Source organism: Canis lupus, chromosome 1 (assembly GCF_011100685.1).
Source record: "Canis lupus familiaris isolate Mischka breed German Shepherd chromosome 1, alternate assembly UU_Cfam_GSD_1.0, whole genome shotgun sequence".
Classification (NCBI taxonomy): Eukaryota; Metazoa; Chordata; class Mammalia; order Carnivora; family Canidae; genus Canis; species Canis lupus.
Window position 1 is genome coordinate 120,146,006 of NC_049222.1, and position 21,600 is coordinate 120,167,605.

Sequence of the window (21,600 nt, forward strand, 5' to 3'; positions counted from 1 at the left end):
CCAATATTAAAACCGGAGAAAGATAACACAAAGAGTTATAGACTAATTTCACATGTCAACATAGGTGCTGAAATCTCAAATAAAAAGCCACCAAGTTAAAAATAATTAATTAATTAATTAATTAAAAAAAAAAAAAAGAAAAGCCACCAAGTAAAACCCAGGATTAAAAAAAAAAAATTAAGCCGTGGCCAAATAGGCTATAAGGCTTATAGGGGTGCATTTAATACTGGTCAGCAACAAATATGGCTCGGTATACCCTGTTATATAGTGTGACACATACATAGAAGCCTGGTTTTGTGGACCATCTTCTCTTTTTCTTCCTGAAAATCTGTGCATTCTTTATCTTTGAAATTCAAAATACCATCCAGCTATTGGACCATTTTTGTTAATTCTCCTTTGACAGCAACAGGATCTTTTTATCTGAAGATTAACATTTTTCTTCAGCTCCAGGAAACTTTATTCTCTTCTCTAAACAATGTTTATCTTCTCTTTGTCCTAGAATTTTCTTTTATAGATATAAATGATCCACATGTTGGATGCTCATCCTCACCTGTTTTCCTGGGGCAGTAGTAACAGAGAGACTCCAGAACAAAAATAGTTCAGAGATCCAGGTTTGTTTCAAGGCGACAGTATGTGCAAAGATCCCGAGGTGGGAAAGGACTTTGAGTAATCAAGGAACAGAAAGAAGACCCTTCTGATGGGAGTGTAGGAGAAGAGTGTATGAGGTCAGAGAAAAAAGCCACTGACGGGTTTTAATGAAGGCAGTGACAGGACATGGCTCACATTTTTATACCGAGAGCACTTTTCCAGTTCAATAGGAGAGAACACGTCATGAGCTTGAGAATGGGGATGGAGAGACTAGTTCTTACATTTGTTACAGGGCTGCTCGAGTTGGCGAGGTGAGCTATAGCTGAGGCGATGGCAGTGCAGAGGACAAGATGGGATAGTCCAGGTAACTGTGGGCAACAGAATCAACAGGACTTGCTGGTCACCTGGGTGTACAAATCAAGGAAAAGGAGGAATCAAGAATGACTAATATTTTTTAGCTTAAATCACTGGTAGATTTCTAATATAGGGGAGACTGTGCTTAAAAGGGACAATTATAGGTTAGGAAACAAGCTTAACTGTTTTACCAAAGAAACCCCAAAATATAGTGGCTTATATATATTTGATTATAGGATTTATGGGGCTCCCTGGGTGGCTCAGCGGTTAGGCGTCTGCCTTTGGCTCAGGGTGTGACCCTGGGGTCCCAGGATCAAGACCTGCATGGGGGTCCCTGCATGGAGCCTGCTTCACCCTCTGCCTGGGTCTCGGCCTCTCTCTTTGGGTCTCTCATGAATAAATAAATACAATCTTAAAGATTATATGATTTTATTTATTTATTCATGAGAGACCCAGATAGAGAGAGAGGTACAGGCACAGGCAGAGGGAGAAGCAGGCTCCGTGCAGGGAGCCCAACGCGGGACTCGATCCCGGGTCTCCAGGATCAGGCCCTGAGCCAAAGGCAGACGCCTAACTGCAGAGTCACCCAGGTGCCCCAAGTGGCTTATATTTTCTTTCACGGAACAAGCAAGAGGTGAGCAGTCCAAGTCTGGCAGGCAGTCCTGTCCTAACATCTGGCTTTGGTCTCTGGGTCCCAGGGAGCTGCTCCAGTTGTCAGAATTTTCAGCCAGTGAGAAGGAAAAAGAGAAAGTGGAGGGCAAGCAGTTCCCTTTATAAAGGATGTGACCTGGAAGTTGCTTCCATCAGCCAAGGATACAAGAGGGTCTGGGAACAGGTACTGAGGGGGTACTAGATTGGTTACAAGTTAGGAGAGAACGAGTAGCTGAAGAGAAGCAAGGAGGAGCGGAAAATCGCCAAATGTTGCGGAGAGGTTCAAAGCTAAATAGAGGTTTGAGAAGGGACGGTCAGGAACAACGTATGCCCAGATAGGAGTTATCCCACAGGAGAGAAGTCTCCTTACACCTGAGCCCTTTGTGTCTCCCTACTATTGTTCATTTTTAGGAACAAACAGCTGTGAGGACGAGACATGTTAAGCTGGAATGCTGATGCCTGCCCAGTTATGGATTCTCATGGAAGTCATTCAAAGGAATCAGCAAAAGAAGGTAATGGAAATGCATATGGACTTCATATTTATTCCTGAGTTTGTGACTTCAGTTGCAGAAGGCTGTTTAGTATTGTAGAAAAGTTTTCCTGGCTGTGTCCTGGATGAGATGGCATGGAGCAGGGATGCCAGTGGGGGCAGGAAGGGGTCTAGAAGGAGTAGGGACACGTGATCAGCTTCCTCCTTCTGCATCTGAGGCCTACGTGCCTCACATACAGGAGGTATTGGTACCGGAAGAGCATACGGTAAATGCCACAAACACTCACCAGCTAGGCTCTAAAACAACACTCCATCAGCTCATGATGACGGCCCTGTTATTTTGTGTTGGGGCATTTTTTTTAAGATTTTTTAAAAAAGATTTTATTTATTTATTCATGAGAGAGAGAGGCAGAGACACAGGCAGAGGGAGAAGCAGGCTCCATGCAGGGAGCCCGACGTAGGACTCGATCCCAGGACTCCAGGATCACGCCCTGGGCCAAAGTCAGGCACTGAACCGCTGAGCCACCCAGGGATCCCCAATGTGTTGGGGCATTTGGATATCACGACAGGTAGGCAGTTACGTGAGTCTCTCAAAGAATTCTTGGAAGGAGGCAAAGTTCCATTCAGATGAAAAAGACAACAAAAACACATCTTTACGAACAAAATGAAGTCACATTACTTTGTCACATCTCCTAAGATCACCCCGAGCTGTGTAACTCCAGCAGAAAGGGTGCAGGACTAGGAGAGTTGGGAGTCTTGTGAGCCTCTCCCAGCCACGTGAGCGAGCCTGGAACACCCTCCTGCCGACAGGAAGGGTCCTCACAGCCTGCGCTGGCCTCATGGCCTCGTGTGGGAATGTCTTTCCCTGTTTCAGACTCAACGTCGTCCTCCTTTGCTCTGTGTAAGCACGTGCATCATAGGACACGTGGCCGATCCTACTACTGTATCCGCCCACTGTGGGGAGGAGACAAGAGGGGTGTTTGCAGGTCAACTGCCCAGTGTCGCCTGCAGGGAGGACTGGCCGTGGAGGACTGGCATGCGCTGCGGTAGCTGACTCTGCTCTGCCTCTTCTCGGTGAATACAGCGTCATTCCACCCAGTGCTTGGCTGTGCTGTGGTTTCCTTGGTGGCTCTGACACCAAGACGCAGGGGGTAGAATTGTTAACATGTCTGCTTTGGGCAATAGGTAAAGCAGATGTCACTTGCCTGACAAAAGATCTTGTGGCTATGGCACTAGCCGCTGGGCTAATCTGTTTCTGGGTTTCCTACCTGGCAAGTATTGGTGTTCAGGGACTTCTCTTCAAGCTATAGCATTCTATTTCTGTGAGAATGAAAGAATATTATGCTCAAGGCTGGACATCAGTGAGGAAAACTTTTTATTTTTTTAAAGATTTTATTTATTTATTCATGAGAGACACAGAGAGAGGCAGACACAGGCAGAGGGAGAAGCGGGCTCCATGCAGGGAGCCCGACGTGGGACTCGATCCCGGGTCTCCAGGATCAGGCCCTGAGCCGAAGGTGGTGCTAAACCGCTGAGCTATCGGGGCTGTCCCAGTGAGGAGAACTTTTATAGATCCAGAAGCCAGAGGGAATGGTAACAGTATATGGTTCTCAAAATTTAGACATCGGAACCATTCACTGCAGAAAACAGATTTTACTTTAGATCCAGAGTTTCCCAACCTTGGCCAGATCATTGTTGTGGACAGCTGTCCTAGGATATTAAACCGCACCCTGGCCTCCCCTCACTAGATGGTAGAAGCATCTCGTTCTCAGCCGTGACAACCAAAAATGTTTCCAGTCACTGCTCACGGTCTCTTGAGCGGCCAAAGTGCCCTGGGTGAACCACTCATCTAGATGTATTCCTCTAGCCAAGGTTAAGTAATCCACATATTCCTTATTCATCAGTACCTCCATTTTATAGGTAGGACAAAGACATTTCATGAAACATAAAATCCACTGTATGACGCATAACCTAGTCAAGGATCTGAAACAGAACTGATGTCTTAGCCATTTCCCATCTTTAATAATCAATAAACAGTATTGCTCTTAAGAGAACGTGAAGAAAATTATCCATATTAAAAGCACGGAAAATAAGCATCATTAACAAAAACCACTGAATGACTAGATTTTACTTCTCTCTAATCTCTTTGTATTCATTAGCTACTGCTCCAGAGTTAAAATAATTACTTTTTTTTTTTTTTAAGATTTTATTCGTTTATTTGAGAGGGAGAGAGTGAGTGAGTGAGTGAGAGAGCGTGCATACAAGCTGGGGGAAAGGCAGAGGGAGAAGCAGACTCCCTACTGAGCAGGGAGCCCGACATGAGGCTCGACCCCAGGACCCTGGGATCATGAGCTGAGCTGAAGGGAGATGCTTAACCGACAGAGTCACCCAGGCAACCCTAATTATGGCTTTTGTTAATGGCTTCTTGTTTCCCACTGGGTAAACCTAGTAACTAAGGCCATTTGGTAATAGCCAGAATTGTCTGTTAAATCATCAAGCTAGCAGAACAAGAAAATAATGACACTGTTGCCTGAAGGGTTGTCTCCGTCTACTCCTGTTGACCCTCATTAGACATGCTTCGACGAATTCCAGCACCACATCTAAGGAAGGCATGGATCCATCTCGTAAGCACATCACGGAAAGTGCGAATATACCGGACAATGGCAGTAGAACATCTTACTTAAACTGCTGATAATAAAACAACACAGAAGTAGGAACCCTTCTGCAACGTCCTCTCCTCATTCTGGGAACAAGATTGTTAATGCTTTATTGATACTGGATGTTACCAGAAGGTTTGAAGGGCGAAATAAGCAAAGAAGTGCTACAGTAGACTTGAAATGTGAAAGTCTGTACTGTAGCTTCCAGGCAGGTCCTTAGGTTCCAAGCAAGTCTGGTCACCCCTCAGTATTCGGTAGGACAGCTTCAAACAGGCAACTAAGCGAGTACAAATAAGGCGTACTCTACAAACGGCTCTTACTTATGATGTAGGTCTTAGGATAAATATGTTTATGCTTTGACTGGATAGTCACGTGGATATTAAACACATGGTGGCTGTATAACACTAGTCGGTGAAGCGTCTTGCTTTCCTTCATGATGTCTTCAATCTTTTTTCCAGAGGACATAACATTTTCTAAATATTCTGAATCTTCTGAGTATAATTCATCTCCTGAAATATAGTTATTTTGATTCCACACTGTTATTTTACAAGATATTCCAAAACGTTAGCCACATATACATTGGTACTTATTTATTTTCCTCTATGTCGTGTTTGGAGCTGAGATAGGCGTTAACTCTAATTTTATGAGCTTACCTAAATTTCTTTCTTGTGTTTTTAATACCTACTTGCCCCGCCTCCCCAGTCACCAGGCAAGAATTTTCTTTGGGCACATAAATATTTATGACTGGTATTTTTTCATCACAAACTATCCCTTCTAGACTAGCTCATGACTTGCTTTATCCTAGTCAGTATTAATACTGGCCGTGATATCAATGTATTTTTGTGTTTCTATGTGGGCTGTTCTAAGGATTTTAAGGTTAAATTACAGAAATTAACACTTACACGTCAAAACTGCTAAACCATCCCACTGTAGGATGAGGAACAAATATCATCGCTGTTCTGAGAACTGAGCCAAGTAGCTGGGAGACAGGTCACAAAGTTCTACTCTAAATTGCCATAAAACCCCTGCCTGGCACTTGCCCAACAATCGACCACCAACAAACTCCCTAATTCAAATAAACTGACAATTTCTCATAATTCAAATTCTTAATAGAGTGTACTCGAAAACAGATGTTCTCAACTTCATAGTTTGCTCTCACCATTCAAAAGTAAAAAGTAAAAAACAAAAAAACAAAAAAACAAAACTAAAATGTAAGAAAGTAAGATAATATATAAGAAAGAACTTTGTCAATGTCTAGGAAACATTTAAATGAACATATATGCACATGTATAAAGTGAGTTATTCAGAACTTCTGGTTATAATAAACACTATGGATATCTTATAGACTTTGACCTTACTTAATAAACTGCTGCATTGTGTAAAGCAGACGGTAATTTATGTCTGTGTTACGCAATACTTCCATACAGCCCCGTGCATTAAATATGACCACTAAATATGAGAAAGCACTGATGCTTCACTGACTTACCTGGTAAAAGCTGGACCATTGCATTAGCAGTTAAAAACGTGATTGGCATCCATTTTTCTATTCCTTCCGATGTACCGTCCAAACAAAATTTGTGCAAGTCAGAGAGAGAGGTAAAGTTAGCGAGTCTTCTTATTTCATAGAATTGTGGAGGTACCAGCCAAATTTCTTTTTTCATGAAACTCTCAGTTGCCTCTGATGGAGATGACCACTGTGAAAGATAAAGGTCAGGGCTTATTCCAAACGCAATCAAAGATTGGAAATCATTGGAGTGCTACCCAAATCGAACAAAGTTGTATAATTAATTCATTAATGTGCCTTGCTTGATTCCTCTGAGACAACATGAAAAGACTTGATAACAAACCTTCCCCCTCCTCAAGAGGTTTGTTAATGAAAAAGATCTGAAGTGAAAAATACACAGGATAGTACAGCAGACTAGATGCTACATATGAGAGAGAGAACCTGAAAATGTAGCAATAGAATCTATTCAAAATAAGGCACAGAGAGAAAAATATTTGAAGAAAAAGTGAAAAAGGTATCAGTGACATTATCAAGTGGTCCAATGTAAATGTGTAATTGGAATCCCAGGAAATAGAGGAAGGTGAAAAATATCTGAAGGAACAAATAAGACAAAAAAGAAAACCATGCACAATAGTGTTCAAATTGATGAACACCAATGATTAAGAGGAAATATTTAGAGGAGCCACACACACCAAAAAAAAGAAAAAAAAAAGAAAAAAAAAAGAACCCTATATTGTGTACAGAGAAACAAATAGTTAAAAGCAGACTTCTCATTATAAATTACACCAATTAGAATATACCAAAGCAACATCTTTAAGTAGTGACTATCATTTTGCACCCGGCCAAAAATACTTAAAAAAAAAAAAAATGAAGGCAAAATATTTTTCAGATAAACACAATTTACAAGATTCACTATCAGAAGATCTGAAATGTGGGCAGCCCCGGTGGCTCAGCGGTTTAGCACTGCCTTCAGCCCAGGGCCTGATCCTGGAGACCTGGGATAGAGTCCTGCATCGGGCTCCCTGCAGGGAAGCCTGCTTCTCCCTCTGACTGTGTGTGTGTGTGTCTCTCTCTCTGGGTCTCTCATGAATAAATAAATAAAATCTTAAAAAAAAAATGCATGAAAGAAAACTTGACAGAACTAAAAGAGAAAAAGATATCTACAATTACTCATTAGAAATGTCCCTATTCCTGGGGCGCCTGGCTTGCTTGGCCAGTAGAGCTTGCAACTCTTGATCTCAGAGTTGTGAATACAAGCCCCATGTTGAGTGTAGAGGTTACTTAAAAAAAAGAAAATATCTGGGCAGTCCGGGTGACTCAGCAGTTTAGCACCGCCTTCGGCCCAGAACGTGATCTTGGAGACCTGGGTTCGAGTCCCACATCAGGCTCCCTGCATGGAGCCTGCCTCTCCTTCTCTCTCATGAATAAATAAATAAAAAATATAAAAAGACTTTTTTTCCAGCCTTCCTATCAGTGTCCGAAAGAACAAGGAAACCGTACGGAAGAACTGAAAGGCGCCACCAACGAATTTAACCAAATTGATGTTTTTGCAAGCACTGCACCCGGCACAGCATTATTCTTTTTTAGGTGCAAAGGGAACATTTACCACGACGGACTCCTACTTGTGGCCACAAAACAAATCTCAATACGTTTAGGGCCTCAATCACAGTAAAGTGCGTTGTCCTGGGGCATAACTAGACTGCGTGGGCATGACATGAGGCAACCACAGGCGAAGTGCTTAGGAAGGAGCCTGGCAGCTGAGCAGCTCCGTGCAGCTCCCCCCTGGGGGTGGGGGTGGGGAGCACAGGGTCTCCCAGTCTCCAGACCCGAAGCAGCTGGGGAAAGCAGGGAGCCCTCCAGCCAGGTGCTGGCTTGGCCTGCGGGGTTGGGGGCTGCATGGCTCGGCTGCCATGCCCACACTGCAGCTACACCCAGGGGGATTTGGTTCAGTTTTCAACCTCACAACTTGAGGATGCTGCAGAAAGCCTTATGCATTTGGTGGAAAGGTCACCTCTGGTTTCTGACCCGCCCCTCCACCCCCCTCCCAGCTGGCTACTCACTACCTAAGGAGAGCTGCGCAGGAGCCGGGGGGGCAAGCTCCCCATCGGGCGGGGGGTCAGCAAGGTGCACGCTGCCCCGGGACCCCTGCAGCTCAGATCAGGCGGGGGGTCAGCAAGGCGCACCCTGCCCCGGGACCCCTGCAGCTCAGGTCAGGCGTGGGGGGGCGGTCAGCAAGGCGCACCCTGCCCCGGGTCCCCTGCAGCTCAGGTCGGGCGGGAGGTCAGCAAGGTGCACGCTGCCCCGGCCCCCTGCAGCTCAGATCAGGCGGGGGGGTCAGCAAGGCGCACGCTGCCCCGGGCCCCCCGCAGCTCAGATCAGGCGGGAGGTCAGCAAGGTGCACGCTGCCCCGGGCCCCCCGCAGCTCAGATCAGGCGGGGGGTCAGCAAGGTGCACGCTGCCCCGGCCCCCTGCAGCTCAGATCAGGCGGGGGGGGTCAGCAAGGTGCACGCTGCCCCGGGCCCCCCGCTGCCCCCGGCCCCCCGCAGCTCATATCAGGCGGGGGGGTCAGCAAGGCGCACGCTGCCCCGGGCCCCCCGCAGCTCAGGTCAGGCGGGGGGTCAGCAAGGTGCACGCTGCCCCGGCCCCCTGCAGCTCAGATCAGGCGGGGGGGTCAGCAAGGCGCACGCTGCCCCGGGCCCCCCGCAGCTCAGATCAGGCGGGGGGGTCAGCAAGGCGCACGCTGCCCCGGCCCCCCGCAGCTCAGGTCAGGCGGGGGGTCAGCAAGGTGCATGCTGCCCCGGCCCCCTGCAGCTCAGATCAGGCTGGGGGTCAGCAAGGTGCACGCTGCCCCGGGCCCCCCGCAGCTCAGGTCAGGCGGGGGGTCAGCAAGGCGCACGCTGCCCCGGCCCCCCGCAGCTCAGGTCAGGCGGGGGGTCAGCAAGGCGCACGCTGCCCCGGCCCCCCGCAGCTCAGGTCAGGCGGGGGGTCAGCAAGGTGCATGCTGCCCCGGCCCCCTGCAGCTCAGATCAGGCGGGGGGGTCAGCAAGGCGCACGCTGCCCCCGGCGCCCCGCCGCTCACTCCATCCCCGTGCACTGCGGCCCGGGCGCCCCACCTGGCAGCGCACCACCTCGCTCCCGTCCGGCCGCACCGGCGGCGGCTCGCTCAGGCAGCACATGAAGAAGGACGTGTCGAAGCGGCGGCCGCCGGCGCGCGAGAACGGCGTGAGCCAGCCGCCCCAGTCGTGCAGCGCCCAGATGTCGGGCGTGCAGTCGAGCTGCTCGCACAGGCTGAGGAAGAGGCGCGGGTCGCGGCGCACGCGCTCGCGCCAGGCGTCCAGCCCCGGGGGCGGCGGCAGGGCCCGGGCCGGCTCGGGCGCGGCGGGCGGGGCGCCGCGGGGCCGCAGCAGCAGCACGCCGGCCTCCTCGAACGCCTCGCGGACGGCGCACACGCGGGCGGCCACGTCATCGGGCAGCGCCGCGGGGGCCGCGTCGTCGGGCTGCGTCGCGGCCGCCCCGTCGGCGTCGGGCAGGCCCGGGAACGGGCGCGGCGGGGGGCGCGCGGGGCGCAGGCCGAAGCGCGGCGGGCCGTGGTGCGGCGCGAACAGGCGCAGCCAGTCGGCCGAGCGGTCGGCCGCGTCCTGCACGCCGCCCGGGAAGACGTACGCGCCGGGCAGGAAGCCCTGGGCCTGGCAGCGCTGCAGCAGCAGCAGGCGGAAGCCGCCGGCGGGCAGCGGGGGCAGCGGGGGCGCGGCGGGGCTCGGGCGCGTCCAGCCGGCCGCCAGCACCACCGTGGCCGCCCGCCGCCAGCCGCTGGCCCCGGGCCGCAGGGAGCCGCTCATGGCGGGCGGCGGGAGCTCGTGCGGGGCGCGCAGACCCAGGCTCGGGGCGGGGCGCGCGGGGGACCAAGGCCCCGGGGGAGGGGCGAAGCGGCGCCGCCCCGCGGGGCGTCGGTGGGGCCGGGCCCGGGACGCTGGGACCCGGGGCGGCCGCGCGCGGGGGGGGGGCGGGGGGGGCGGGGCGTGACCTCGCGGTCCCGGGGGCGAGTCCGGCACGTGGGGAGCCCGCTTCTCCTCTGCCTGCGTCCCTGCCCCTCCCTGCAGGTCTCTCATGAATAAATAGTCTCTAAAAAAAGCGGGGGGCGGTGCAGCCCGGGTGGCTCAGGGGCTTAGCGCCGCCTGCAGCCCAGGGCGTGATCCTGGAGTCCCGGGATCGAGTCCCGCCTCGGGCTCCCTGTACGGAGCCTGCTTCTCCCTCTGCCTGGGTCTCTGCCTCTCTCTCTCTCTCTCTCTCTCTCAAAAATAAAATCTTTTTTTTTTTTTTAAAGTGCTTAGGGGTGTACGTGACCCGCGTGGTAGAAATGCAGTGCAGCTTTGCCACCAGGCCTGGTGACACCTACGCCACCAAACGACCAAGAACTAAGACTTAATCCCTTGGACGGCGGGTGAACACGGAAGTATGTTCTCCTTGGCAGAGAAGGTCCAAAGGGTAGGTCTCTAAGCTTTGCAGGCTCACCTGACCCCACCCCTGAGGACCCGATGGAGGAACCTCACCCAAATTAGGAGTTCCCCCACTGCTAGGCCTGCATGTGAAAGGTCCTTGGGTTCCTGCCCCTCGGGGTAATCCGTCTTGTGTTCTGGACACCTTTTATTGCCAGGGCACCTGGGACCACCTTAAGCATCTTAGATCATTTGATGATTTCCACCTTGATGGGAGATGTTAAACCCAGACCTAGGGATGGGAATTTTTCTCCGCTTCGCTGTCTTAGTGATTGGAATACACTCACGTCCCAGAGAAAGCCGGCTTGTCTTCTCTTTTACAACTCCTCAGTTGCCAGCAGCTCCTCCCACAAATGCTATTATGACATTTGTTGTGCTTTTGTTTTTTTTAATTTTTTTTCAATTTTTATTTATTTATGATAGTCACAGAGAGAGAGAGAGAGAGAGAGAGAGAGAGGCAGAGACACAGGAGGAGGGAGAAGCAGGCTCCATGCACCAGGAGCCCGATGTGGGATTCGATCCCGGGTCTCCAGGATCACGCCCTGGGCCAAAGGCAGGCGCTAAACCGCTGCGCCACCCAGGGTTCCCTTGTTGTGCTTTTGGATGAAATCTAGACTGTTGGTGGGCCTCACTGAAGAGCAATCCTTTTAATGTCTGTTATTTCCTGGGGGAGAATCCACAGGTGGCAGTGCCAGCTTTTTTTTTTTTTTTTTTTTTTTTTTTAGCATTGTTTTCTAAAGGTGCAAATCCCAGTATTAGCTGTATCCCAGAAACAAACAAAAACGGGGCCACATACTGAGAAAAGCGCACATATGGAGGCCAAGAGAGGGCGTATATCCAGTGAGAGGGTTTCCTGACTCTCATCTACCTTGAGCCTGCAGAATCCACGGGAACCCCTTTCTGAACTGCTTCCTAAATGCAGTTGGCTCTCTGCTCGGAGAACATCATTTCAGAATCTGTTGCAGAGTCTGGAGTGGCACCCTGGAGCATGTATTTTCACAGTCCCCAACTCCCCGGGTGATTCTGGTGCCGTGAGCCATGGGAAGCTGTGGAAGGTGGTGAAATGATTGAGTTCATGTCCTTAAAGGTAACCCTAACAGCGGCACGGTGACTCGATTGGATGGCGCTGGACTGGAGACTCCCGGACTGTGCTAGGCAAGAACTGATGAAGGCCTAAACTAAGAGAGTGGCCATGGAGAGAGGATGAGGTGGGAGAAAGGAATGATTTACAGAGTATTTAGGAGGTAGACTTGATGTAATGTGGTAATTGGTTCAATACGCAGAGCAAGGGACAGGAAGGAGTTAAGTTCTAGCTTGGGAGATTCAGGTAATAGTTATACAATCCTAGAAGTTGTAATAATAATGATATTAAGCATGGGCTGTGTGTGAGGCATTAGGAACTCTAAGTATTAGCTGTATAATCCTCATAAAGCCTTACAAGGTGGAAATAGTTACGCCCTTTTACAGAAGAGAAACTATTCAGGGAGGGGTTAAGTCTCTTAAAATGGGATACACTAGTCTCTTCACTGTAGAATGACACCATTGTTCTGTAGCTAAAAATGTCTATTTTGATATCAGCTAGTTTTCCCAAAGGCTGGTCACCCCTGAGTGAGATGACCAGGTGCTAGAGCGTGTAGCAAACTTTGGTGGGGTCTTAACCAACACAGCACAATCTCGAGAGCCGCACACTGCCATGTCGGCCCTAGGGGGCTCTGTGGTGATGCAGTACCAGTTTATGTATGTATCTGCAGGGGACATTCTGTGACCTCAGTTATCTGAACTGTAGCCAAGAGCAAGAACAGAAGCAAACAATAAACCCTGGAATAGCAGGAGGGATGCAAATATCACATTCAGATCTAATGTGCTCTGCTCAGAGGGAAAATTAATTTGCAGACATATTAATCTATTGCTCTTGACTAATTCCTCTGAAACCCGATGGCTTACAATGATGAACACTATCTCACAGTTTCTGTGGCTCCTGTGGTTCAGGAGAGCATCTTAGCCGGGTGGTTCTGACTCCGTGTCTCCCATGAGATTGTGATCAGCCTATCAGCCGGGCCTTGACTGGGCCTGAAAGATCCGTTTTCACAACGGCCGACTCCTATGGCTGTTGGCTGGGGGCCTCAGTTCATCTCTACACTGGTGTCGCCATAGGGCATTTGAATGTCTTTGAGATTGGGCAGTTGACTTTCTCCAGAGAGAGTGGTCCAAGAAAGAGGGAGAGAGAAGCCATGATGCCTCTTAGGACTTAGCCTGAGAAGTCACCTGCCATTTCCACAGTATCCTATTTTTCCACTAGTCTTCTCTCTTCAACCTGGACGGTCACTACACTAAAACACCAGGACGTGGGGAATCATTGGGGGTCCTCTTGGAGGCTGTAGTCACAGCGGATTAAAAAAAAATGAAAAAAGGGGATCCCTGGGTGGCGCAGCGGTTTAGCGCCTGCCTTTGGCCCAGGGCGCGATCCTGGAGACCCGGGATCGAATCCCACATCGGGCTCCCGGTGCATGGAGCCTGCTTCTCCCCCTGCCTATGTCTCTGCCTCTCTCTCTATCTCTGTGTGACTATCGTAAATAAATAAAAATTAAAAAAGTAAAATAAAATAAACAATTTAAAAAAAATGAAAAAAAAATGAAGCCCTCTAAGCATTAGAATAAAACAGGTAAAGTCCTCTATAATCTTTGACTCAAACTTTATAAGCAATAAGGGAAGAGACTGGTCAACCTGTCCATACTGCTGTTCTCTCCATACTTATAACTTTATCACAACAAAAACGGCATAAGAAAGTCTAAGATGTAATAAACTGGAAAAGTGATCTGCAATGACTGTCAGAAAGGGTTAAGCCTCCAGATGTATAGAAAAATGGGCAAGGAAAGAGTTTGGAGTGATTATTTCAGGTCACGGCTGATGTGTCTGTTTCCAGACGTGGACATAACTCTCGGTGTGCCCTGCCCAGCCCTGTCCTGCCAGGGCCATAGTGCCAGCTGCTCCAGCCAAACAGTAAGTGTGCGCAGTGCTCCCCTAGTAGCGCTAGCAGTTTCCATGTGCCACTTGGTCATGAGAGAGTGAGTCATTTTGCTTGACACAGTTGCTTACTTCATAGCTAAGGACAGTTGACTCTTCATTCTTATGTTCTACAGGTCCTGCACAGCTTTATTTACAATAAAAAAGTCCTTGTTTGATTTATAAGAACATGCTAAACTTAAAAAAAAAAACAACTTTCCAAACGTCTCCTACTCTTTATCTATAGCCCCAGGCAATCTTATTTTGTCGAGTTCAGCAAGGCCAAATTCCTTCCTGCTATCCATTATTTATCAGGTTTTTCAGTGAAAACGGAAAGAAAAGGAGAGAACGTGATCTATAGGGCTGGCCACAGAGAGAGAACTTGGGCGCCTTCAGCTTGGACACTGGCTGGTGGCAGGGAAGCTTGCCAAGCCTTCCCAGAAGCCGAGGAGTGTCACCCGGGGTTCAACAAAATCCACCTGCGATCGTCCAGTAAAATGCTGTGCACCACAAATCACCATGTAAAAATTATTTCTCCAGATGTTTTTTGAGAAGGAATTTTAAAAGATTGACAGCACTGTTTTCTCGAAAATGTATAGACTCCATTTATGGAACATTCTGGAAAAGGCAAAACTATAGGGAAATAAATGAGGTCAGTGGTTGGCAGATCCTGGGGTGGAAGGAAATCATTGACTAGGAAAGCATGTGGGGGGAGGGGGAGGGGGATGAAAATGTTGTCCTGCTTGTGGAGGTGGTTACAGGATTGCACACCTTTATCAGAACTCAACAGCACTCAGCTGAGAAGGACAAATGTTACTGTATTTAACTTATACCTCAATGCGTTCGACCTTAAATTGCATAGATTCCAACTTCCAGATAAGTTTGTACATGACCTTTATATTACATACCTTCCGTCATTTTGACTTGATCAATAATAACAGCAGTGGCAGCCAACATTTGTTGAGCCCTGTGCCCAGATAAAAATCTTATACTGATACCCTTAAGAAATCTTAATCTGATACCCTATTATTGCTCCCATTGCGAAGATAAGGACACTGAGGTCAGAGACATTGAAGAACTTCAGTGAGATGGGATCTGAACTCAGGTGTCTGCACCTTATTCCATAACCTCAAGGCTATCGTGTCCTGATACTACATTTCAGAACTTCTGATTCTCTGGGGTAGGATTCCAAAAGTGTTTTTGCTTTGCTTTTAGGGGAGAAGGTTCTGAAATCATTTCTCATTACACTCTGAGACCCTGTTAATATTTATATTTTAATAACAATAATACTTTCTAGATGATAAAAGCATTCAAGATTTTATTGTAAAAACAATATAACATGAAATTATTGGGAAAAAAAACCCCACCATTTGTAATCCCACCACCTTCACAAGCATCTTCATTTCTGTATATATCCTTGTAGCTCTCCATATGCCTAACACATCCATACAGGCAGGGGGCACTCAACTTCGCTTTCTGGCGACAGCATCTTAAAAAAAGACTTCAAAATCATCTTGCCAATGGGAGCTGAGGTTTGGCTTTTTTACCTTTGTCATGTGAAAACACCCAGAATCCTCTGTGGAATGATATGAAAATAAGTAAATGAAAAGGAGCAATGTTTTTGTTTTTGTTTTTTGAGAAATCTGGCCTTTTCCCGGGGACACAGGGCTGCAGCATGTGGTCAGTTCCTGCTCCTCTGGTCAGGTCTTAAGAGCCAAAGAAATAGTATTTGAATATGACTTTGATCTGTGTTGGCCACAGCCAAAGATCGTTCATGTGGAGACCTACTGTTCTTCCTGTTTCCATCCTGCATTACAAGATGAGTATAATCATACTGTACAGAAGCACTTGGAGATTTAAAATCCCGGAGTATTTCTGAACATCTCTTTATGGAATGAAATCGGTGAAGGGTAACAATGTTGATCAGGACATTCACTCACCTCAGGTGGGAATAAAGATTAAGAATATATACGTATTTTTTTAAAAATCACAAGAGTTGATAGCTGAATCATTTGAGGGTGTCTTTTCCAACTAAGTTATAAATGTTGCACGTTACCTCTGATTTTTTAATTTAATAAAAAATTTCAGTTAATCACTCAAACCGTTGACATGAAGCCTTTAATTCCACCTTAGATCTGATGCCGGGTACAGAACCACCCACGCTGTGCTCCCGTTTCCTGATGTCAGGCAGCCAACAGAGTTCTGAGGGCACCAGGTTACTTACAGAATAGGACTAGGATTTTCCCAGCCTCTGTGGAGAAATGACAGTTTCACATCCGTAATTTAGGTGGCCACATTGCTGTTTCATCCACACTAGGCTTTCTCAGACTCAGACTTAACAGTCTGAATCAAAATTCCTAATCTAGTTTAAATACTATAAATAAGAAGCGTTTACACAGACTTGCTTTTAAGTCCATCCTCTAATTCCGATACGGACCCAAATCACAGTAAGCTCGGTTCATTCTGAGTTTTTAAGTTCCTACAGAATTTTACCAACAGAATAATTCTAGATAATAACCACCAAACTGTAACATTTCATTTCAGTACGTACCCAAACCAACAATAACAACCCCAACTCCCACCCCCACCCCCAAACAAATGGAATAACCCTTTCTGGTTTAACTGCATTCTGTGAAATGTTTTAAACTCTGGAAGGGACCTCTGAGTCAATTGGTCAGGGCTTCCCCTCGTGTCACCACCGAGGGAACCCAGGCACAGGAAGGTCAGTGACTTGTCTGAGGTACTTGGAGAGACAGGGAGAGCCTCTGCCCATCACAGCTGAGCTGGCCTTGAGGGCGAGGCACCCCCCAAAGGAAGACAGAGGCAAGTCCTATCTTTTTTATTTCTCAGGCTGACACACGGGGCTCACATTCAGGGGTTCACCCCCTTAACAAGCATTCATTACAGAAGGGAGGGCTACATCTGAAAAGCAACCCAGGAGCTAAAAATATATCAATGTGCAGGCTGAAAAGGAAAATGCAGCATCATCAGGATCCGCACCTAAGTAAACCCCAGACTACTTGTCATTTGACATCACACATCTCCTTAGGAGCTTACTGTAAACCTTAAGTAAATCTTACGGGTTATGTTCTAATTTTCCTTACCAAGAATCTTTCCCTTGCAGCATTTGAAAGCATACGTTCTTGGAGCACACATACAAAAATGAATTTACCAGGCATTTTTTTTCTCTCCTACGAACCAGTGTTTGTTAACTACTAGCAATAGTTCAACGTTTCCCTAAGTGCCTTGACATTCCAATTGCCTATCTTCTGAAAATCAAACAGTACTGTTTTCCCAAACGAGAAGTCAGAGATATTTTCTCTTTACAGTTATTTATCATAGCATTTAACCTTGGAAATAAAGATCTATCCTTTAACATACCTTTAACTTGGAAAACTAGATGGTTTTGTTTTTTGCCACAGACTCTAACATTGACCTCGTCGTATACATCCTATGCTAAACATTTTAAATCTTGTTCCTATACTTGTATCATGGTATATAAATCATACCAGATGTTTTTAGAAAATTAATGACTTTGATACCAAGCACCTAAATCAAATCGGGCTTCTATCAGAAAGCAATGTCTTGAATTATATACATAGAAATGAGAGCAGAGAGAGATAGTGACAGCGGCCTATTGCTCAAGGAGAAAGTGACTCTGCTTGTACCACATAGTGGGAGTTCTAGTAGGCAATGTTAGAACTCCAAATAATATCAAACGTTCTTAATGCTTAAACCTTTCAAACACAGAGTTGTTTAGGTTAACAGGTCTGCAGGATAAATACATTCATTGTAATTCAGCTTTTGTGCCTGAGTGTGAAACATTTTATTCTTAATTTCAGCGAGCAGAGGACTCTCAGAATTAGGTACACACCTGATTGCACATATAATTAAATACCCAAGGATCTGCGAAATGGGTGGAAAGGGTGATAATGACATTTGTCCCAATTGCTCTCTATGGATTATGCAACATCTGATGGATTTTTTTTTCTTCAGTAGGTTCTGCTGAACAATTTTTTTGTCGCCATCACAAACCAAAACAACTTGATAGGAACAGAAGAGTCACTGCATTAGAAACAAGAATAGGGATGCCTGGGTGGCTCAGCGGTTGAGCATCTGCCTTCGGCCCAGGGCATGACCCACACTGGGTTGTCTGCAGGGAGCCTGCTTTTCCCTCTCCCTATGTCTCTGTCCCTGTGTGTCTCTCAGGAATAAATAAATAAAATCTCTCTCTCTCTAAAAAAAAAAAAAGAAAAGAAAAGAAAAGAAACAGAAGAGTATATCTAGGGCATGGCATTTAAAGGATATTTTCCAACATTGGCTCACAAAGTGCCCAGCCTGCTTTAGTCTGGGAGAACCAAAACTTTGGGGAAAGTGACAGACATTCTGTATTGTGTCCAGGAGGGGGATGAGGGTATGAAGGGAGTTAGAAAAATTTTGTGTCGTCTGTGAAGTTACCCTGGGCCGGCAGGTGCAAAAAGAATTTGAAGTGGCCTCTATTCAGATGAGGCAGAAGGTGTTCCTTTTATTAGTTAAGTCATAAAACTGTTAATCGGCTTAAGACCTTGTGTTTTAAAACTATTATCTCTCTCTCTCTCTCTCTCTCTCTCTCACACACACACACACACACACACACACACATCCCATATTTCCACTATGAGGTACTGGAATCTTGTGCTGAGGCTGGAAGGGTGGCCCCCAGCACTGGGTGCCAAGGCTGCAGGACTGCTGCTATGTGTCTCTGCCCCTCGGTCCTCCAAGCTGCCCTTGTGAAACTGTCAATTCCCTCCTCCCGGTGGAGGAGTAAATATTTGACCACTTTCGGGGTAAAAATGGAAAAAAAAAATTCCTGGTTAGTTTTCAGCCAAGCCAAAGTCTCTGGGTTTGATTCCTAATTACCTTTTGAGAGTTAAATGCATGTGTTTTCTTAGCCTTATTTCCCCACCAACATTCTCTCTGCACCACAGGTGGCAGGTGGCGGCACTGCTCACGTAAATTCCAGCCTGGGACCCGGGGCTTTCTACCTTCTTTACTTACTGAGCAAAAGAAGCCTGTATGCACACCGTGGTTCTGGAAGATTATGCTACGGCCTCCTGCTTCCAAGATGGCCTATTTTTAATAACAGATGCACATTTACTAACTTATGTAAGTAGAGACCACAATGTTTGACTCATTGGCACGTAGGACACCGTGGCCAAATGTCCTCTATAAAAAAACCAGCTTTGATAGAACAGAATATGGTTATATGGGTTTTCTTTCGAAATGGTTATAGTTCTTAAAAAGCTGCTGAAATGCCAAGCGGAGGCTGCTGCTTCTAACCCAGTCTCAGGGATAATTGGCTCAAACGGCCTGTGAGGTTTACCCTCCCAGGGGTCAGTGTGAGGGTCAGGGAGCTGCCCAGCTTCCTCCAAAGCTAGCTCTCCTACTGGCTAGCAGGCAGATTCCAAGGGATAGAAAGGATTAAGGGCAAAGAGGATTCTGCAGCCCTCCCCCAAAGGAGGATCAAACAACTCTGGTCTAGTTCTGGAACAAAAATAAGCCCCCGCAAAGGAGAAAGTGCCTGTTTAAATAGCATATGTCCAGTCCCAGAGCTTGCGGCCCTCCAGGCTGACTGGAGAGAGCCCTTTCCAATAGGCAAGGGGGTGTAGTGGATCCAAGCCCCGGAGGCAGTTTTGAGGTGTGTTCTCTGGTTTCCTAAGTGCGGAGGGTCAGCACTTGAGGGGGGACTTGAGGGCCCCAAACCTCTTCTAGCTGTTTCTGTTAACTAACGGATACACTCTGCCAAGAAGCTCAGTGGTGCGCCTTAGAAAAAGCACTTTGCACCCACTTCTCTTTGCACACTCTCCTAGGCTTAGGCCCTAAGGGATTAAGGTAATAAAACCTGCTTACATCTTCTTAGTTTTTTCCCCCCAGGAAACAAACTCCCCACCCACGCAGAGCGAAACCCGCCCCCCACCCACTTCATTCCACCTCGGCCCCCCTTTCAAACGGGCCCACGCGAGTTTGGAGAGGGGGGGATCGCCCGTGGGGTGGAGACCACCCACCTCACACTCCCTAAACGCGCCCCTGGCAGCACACGTGGCAACCCATTAACTCGGAGAAATCTGGGGTCACTGTGGACGGTTTTCTATTAATAAGAGGATAAAGCCGCTGCATTGCAATAGCGGTAATGCCCCGGCGGCCCGCGCAAAATTAACTCCTCCCGGGCCAGCAAGAGGAACCCGTGTTCCGCCCGGGGCAGACGGGCGTGTGCTTGGACCCCGCAGGCGTGCCCGCACGTGCGCACACTCGGGGGTTGCGGCCCGGTCCCTTACACGCGCGCATCCCGCTCCCGTCCCGAGTCCAGGCGCGGCCGTCGATCCCGAGGGATGTCTCCGGGCAGGGCTCGTGCGTCCGTGTGTCCGTCAGCTCAGCTTGGCCACGCAGACGGCCAGGGCCACGGCCGCCAGCAGCACGGCGCTGAAGACGGCGGCGGCCAGGGCCTTGCTGGGGTCGCAGGGCCCCGAGCGCTCCTGCACCGACGCGGGGCCCGCGGAGGAGGCGGCGGACAGGAGCTCGGCGCCCGCCGTCTGCCGGGCCTGCACGGTCCAGCGGGGCACGTTGACCTTCATCTCCATGTCGTGGATCATGTCGCTCAGCTGGAGGACCTCCCGCTCCAGCTCGCGCAGGTCGTCCCCGTCCGCGTCCCCGTCGCCGTCCCCGTCGCGCTCCGCCAGGCGCCGCAGGCTGCGGGCCGAGCCCCCCGGGCCCCCCGGGCCCCCCGCCACGCCCGTGCGCACCAGCGGCCGCCGCGGCGCCTGCAGCGGGAAGGCCGAGCCCAGCGCCAGCGCGCGCCGCATGTCGGCCTCCAGCAGGTCCAGGCAGCCGGAGAAGGCCGCCCACAGGCGCTCGAGCTCGGCGCGCTCCTCGCCGCCCAGGCCCCGGTCGCGCAGCGGGGCGGTCAGCCGGGCGCGGGCGGCCGCCGCCAGCTCCTGCGCCTCGCGGCGCGTCCTCCGCAGCTCCCGCCGCAGCGCCCGCGAGTCCGCCGAGCCGCCGACGGTCAGCGCCAGCTGGTGGTGGCGCGCGGTCGTCCTGTTGAGCGCGTCCAGCAGCGCCTTGCACTCCTCCCGCGCCATGGCCGCGCGCTCCGCTCTCAGCGCCGCCGCCCGCCGCCCGCCCCGACGGCGGCCCGGGCAAGGCTCATGGCCCGGGGCTCCCGGACGCGGCCCTTAGCGGCCCCGCGGGCCCTCGCCCGTCCCGCCGGGCGTCTGCACCGCCCTCGCCGCCGAGGGCGCTCTCCGCGCAGCCCCGCCCGCCGTCCCCATCCTCCCCGGGCCGTCGCGGGGCTGGCCGGCAGCCTGAGCCGCCGCCGCGTCGGGGCTCCTAGGACCCGCCCACCCCCTCCCCTCCCCTCCCGTCCCCTCCCCTCCCCGTCCCCGTCCCCCACCCCGGCCCCCGGGGCGCCTCCACCCGCCCGTGCAGGGGGGGGCGGGGCCCCGCGCGGGGAGGTCACGTGCAGGCCCCCGTCTCCCCCCCCTGCACCCCATCTCCGCTCCGGGGCACCAGCGCCCTGCAGCCCCAGCCCTCCGCTGCCGTACACAGGGGGAAACTGAGGCCCGGGCTCAAAAGAGGGGGAGGGCAGGCTCACGCGGCGTCCACGCAAGGACCCCAACTGCCAAGCCCCTGCCAGACGCGGGGCGCTGTGCCCCGCAGGACTGGGCGCCTCCGTCCCCCACAGCGGGCGGTAAAGGGCGACCGCGGCGCGGGCCGGGCCCGGGCTCCCCGTCGCGACCCAGCCCGCTTTCCAGGAACGCGGCGCGGACCCCGCCTCCAGGGTCACACCGGCTCTGCCCCGCCCCCTCCCGTCCCGGGCATGCG

General features: G+C 50.0%; 2 protein-coding genes and 1 long non-coding RNA gene across 3 annotated transcripts; 1 reads left to right on the forward strand and 2 right to left on the reverse strand.

Annotated features, from left to right (window-relative positions):
• Positions 1-4,078: 4,078 nt before the first annotated feature.
• On the reverse strand, positions 4,079-10,083 carry NUDT19 (nudix hydrolase 19). The gene is made up of 3 exons (XM_038529475.1): positions 9,358-10,083; positions 6,227-6,434; positions 4,079-5,249 (listed from the first exon to the last, which is right to left on the reverse strand). The coding sequence occupies exons 1-3, from the start codon at positions 10,081-10,083 to the stop codon at positions 5,044-5,046; spliced, it is 1,140 nt and encodes a 379-aa protein (XP_038385403.1). The 3' UTR covers positions 4,079-5,043.
• On the forward strand, positions 9,806-13,254 carry LOC119869833. Its single transcript, XR_005354803.1, has 3 exons — positions 9,806-9,903; positions 10,569-10,729; positions 11,466-13,254. It is a non-coding gene; the product is annotated as an uncharacterized LOC119869833 (long non-coding RNA).
• Positions 13,255-15,037: 1,783 nt separating this feature from the next.
• RGS9BP (regulator of G protein signaling 9 binding protein) lies at positions 15,038-20,858 on the reverse strand. Its single transcript, XM_038529489.1, has one exon. The coding sequence runs from the start codon at positions 20,856-20,858 to the stop codon at positions 20,148-20,150; it is 711 nt and encodes a 236-aa protein (XP_038385417.1). The 3' UTR covers positions 15,038-20,147.
• Positions 20,859-21,600: the final 742 nt, after the last annotated feature.

Excerpts from the sequence above, each read along its gene's own strand:
- NUDT19 (XM_038529475.1), bottom strand. The coding sequence starts at position 10,083 with ATGAGCGGCTCCCTGCGGCCCGGGGCCAGCGGCTGGCGGCGGGCGGCC. Across the intron at positions 6,435-9,357 it reads GCGAGGTGGTGCGCTGCCAG|TGGTCATCTCCATCAGAGGC; the intron begins GTGGGGCGCCCG and ends TATCTTTCACAG. Across the intron at positions 5,250-6,226 it reads AATGGTCCAGCTTTTACCAG|GAGATGAATTATACTCAGAA; the intron begins GTAAGTCAGTGA and ends ACTATATTTCAG.
- RGS9BP (XM_038529489.1), bottom strand. The coding sequence starts at position 20,858 with ATGGCGCGGGAGGAGTGCAAGGCGCTGCTGGACGCGCTCAACAGGACG.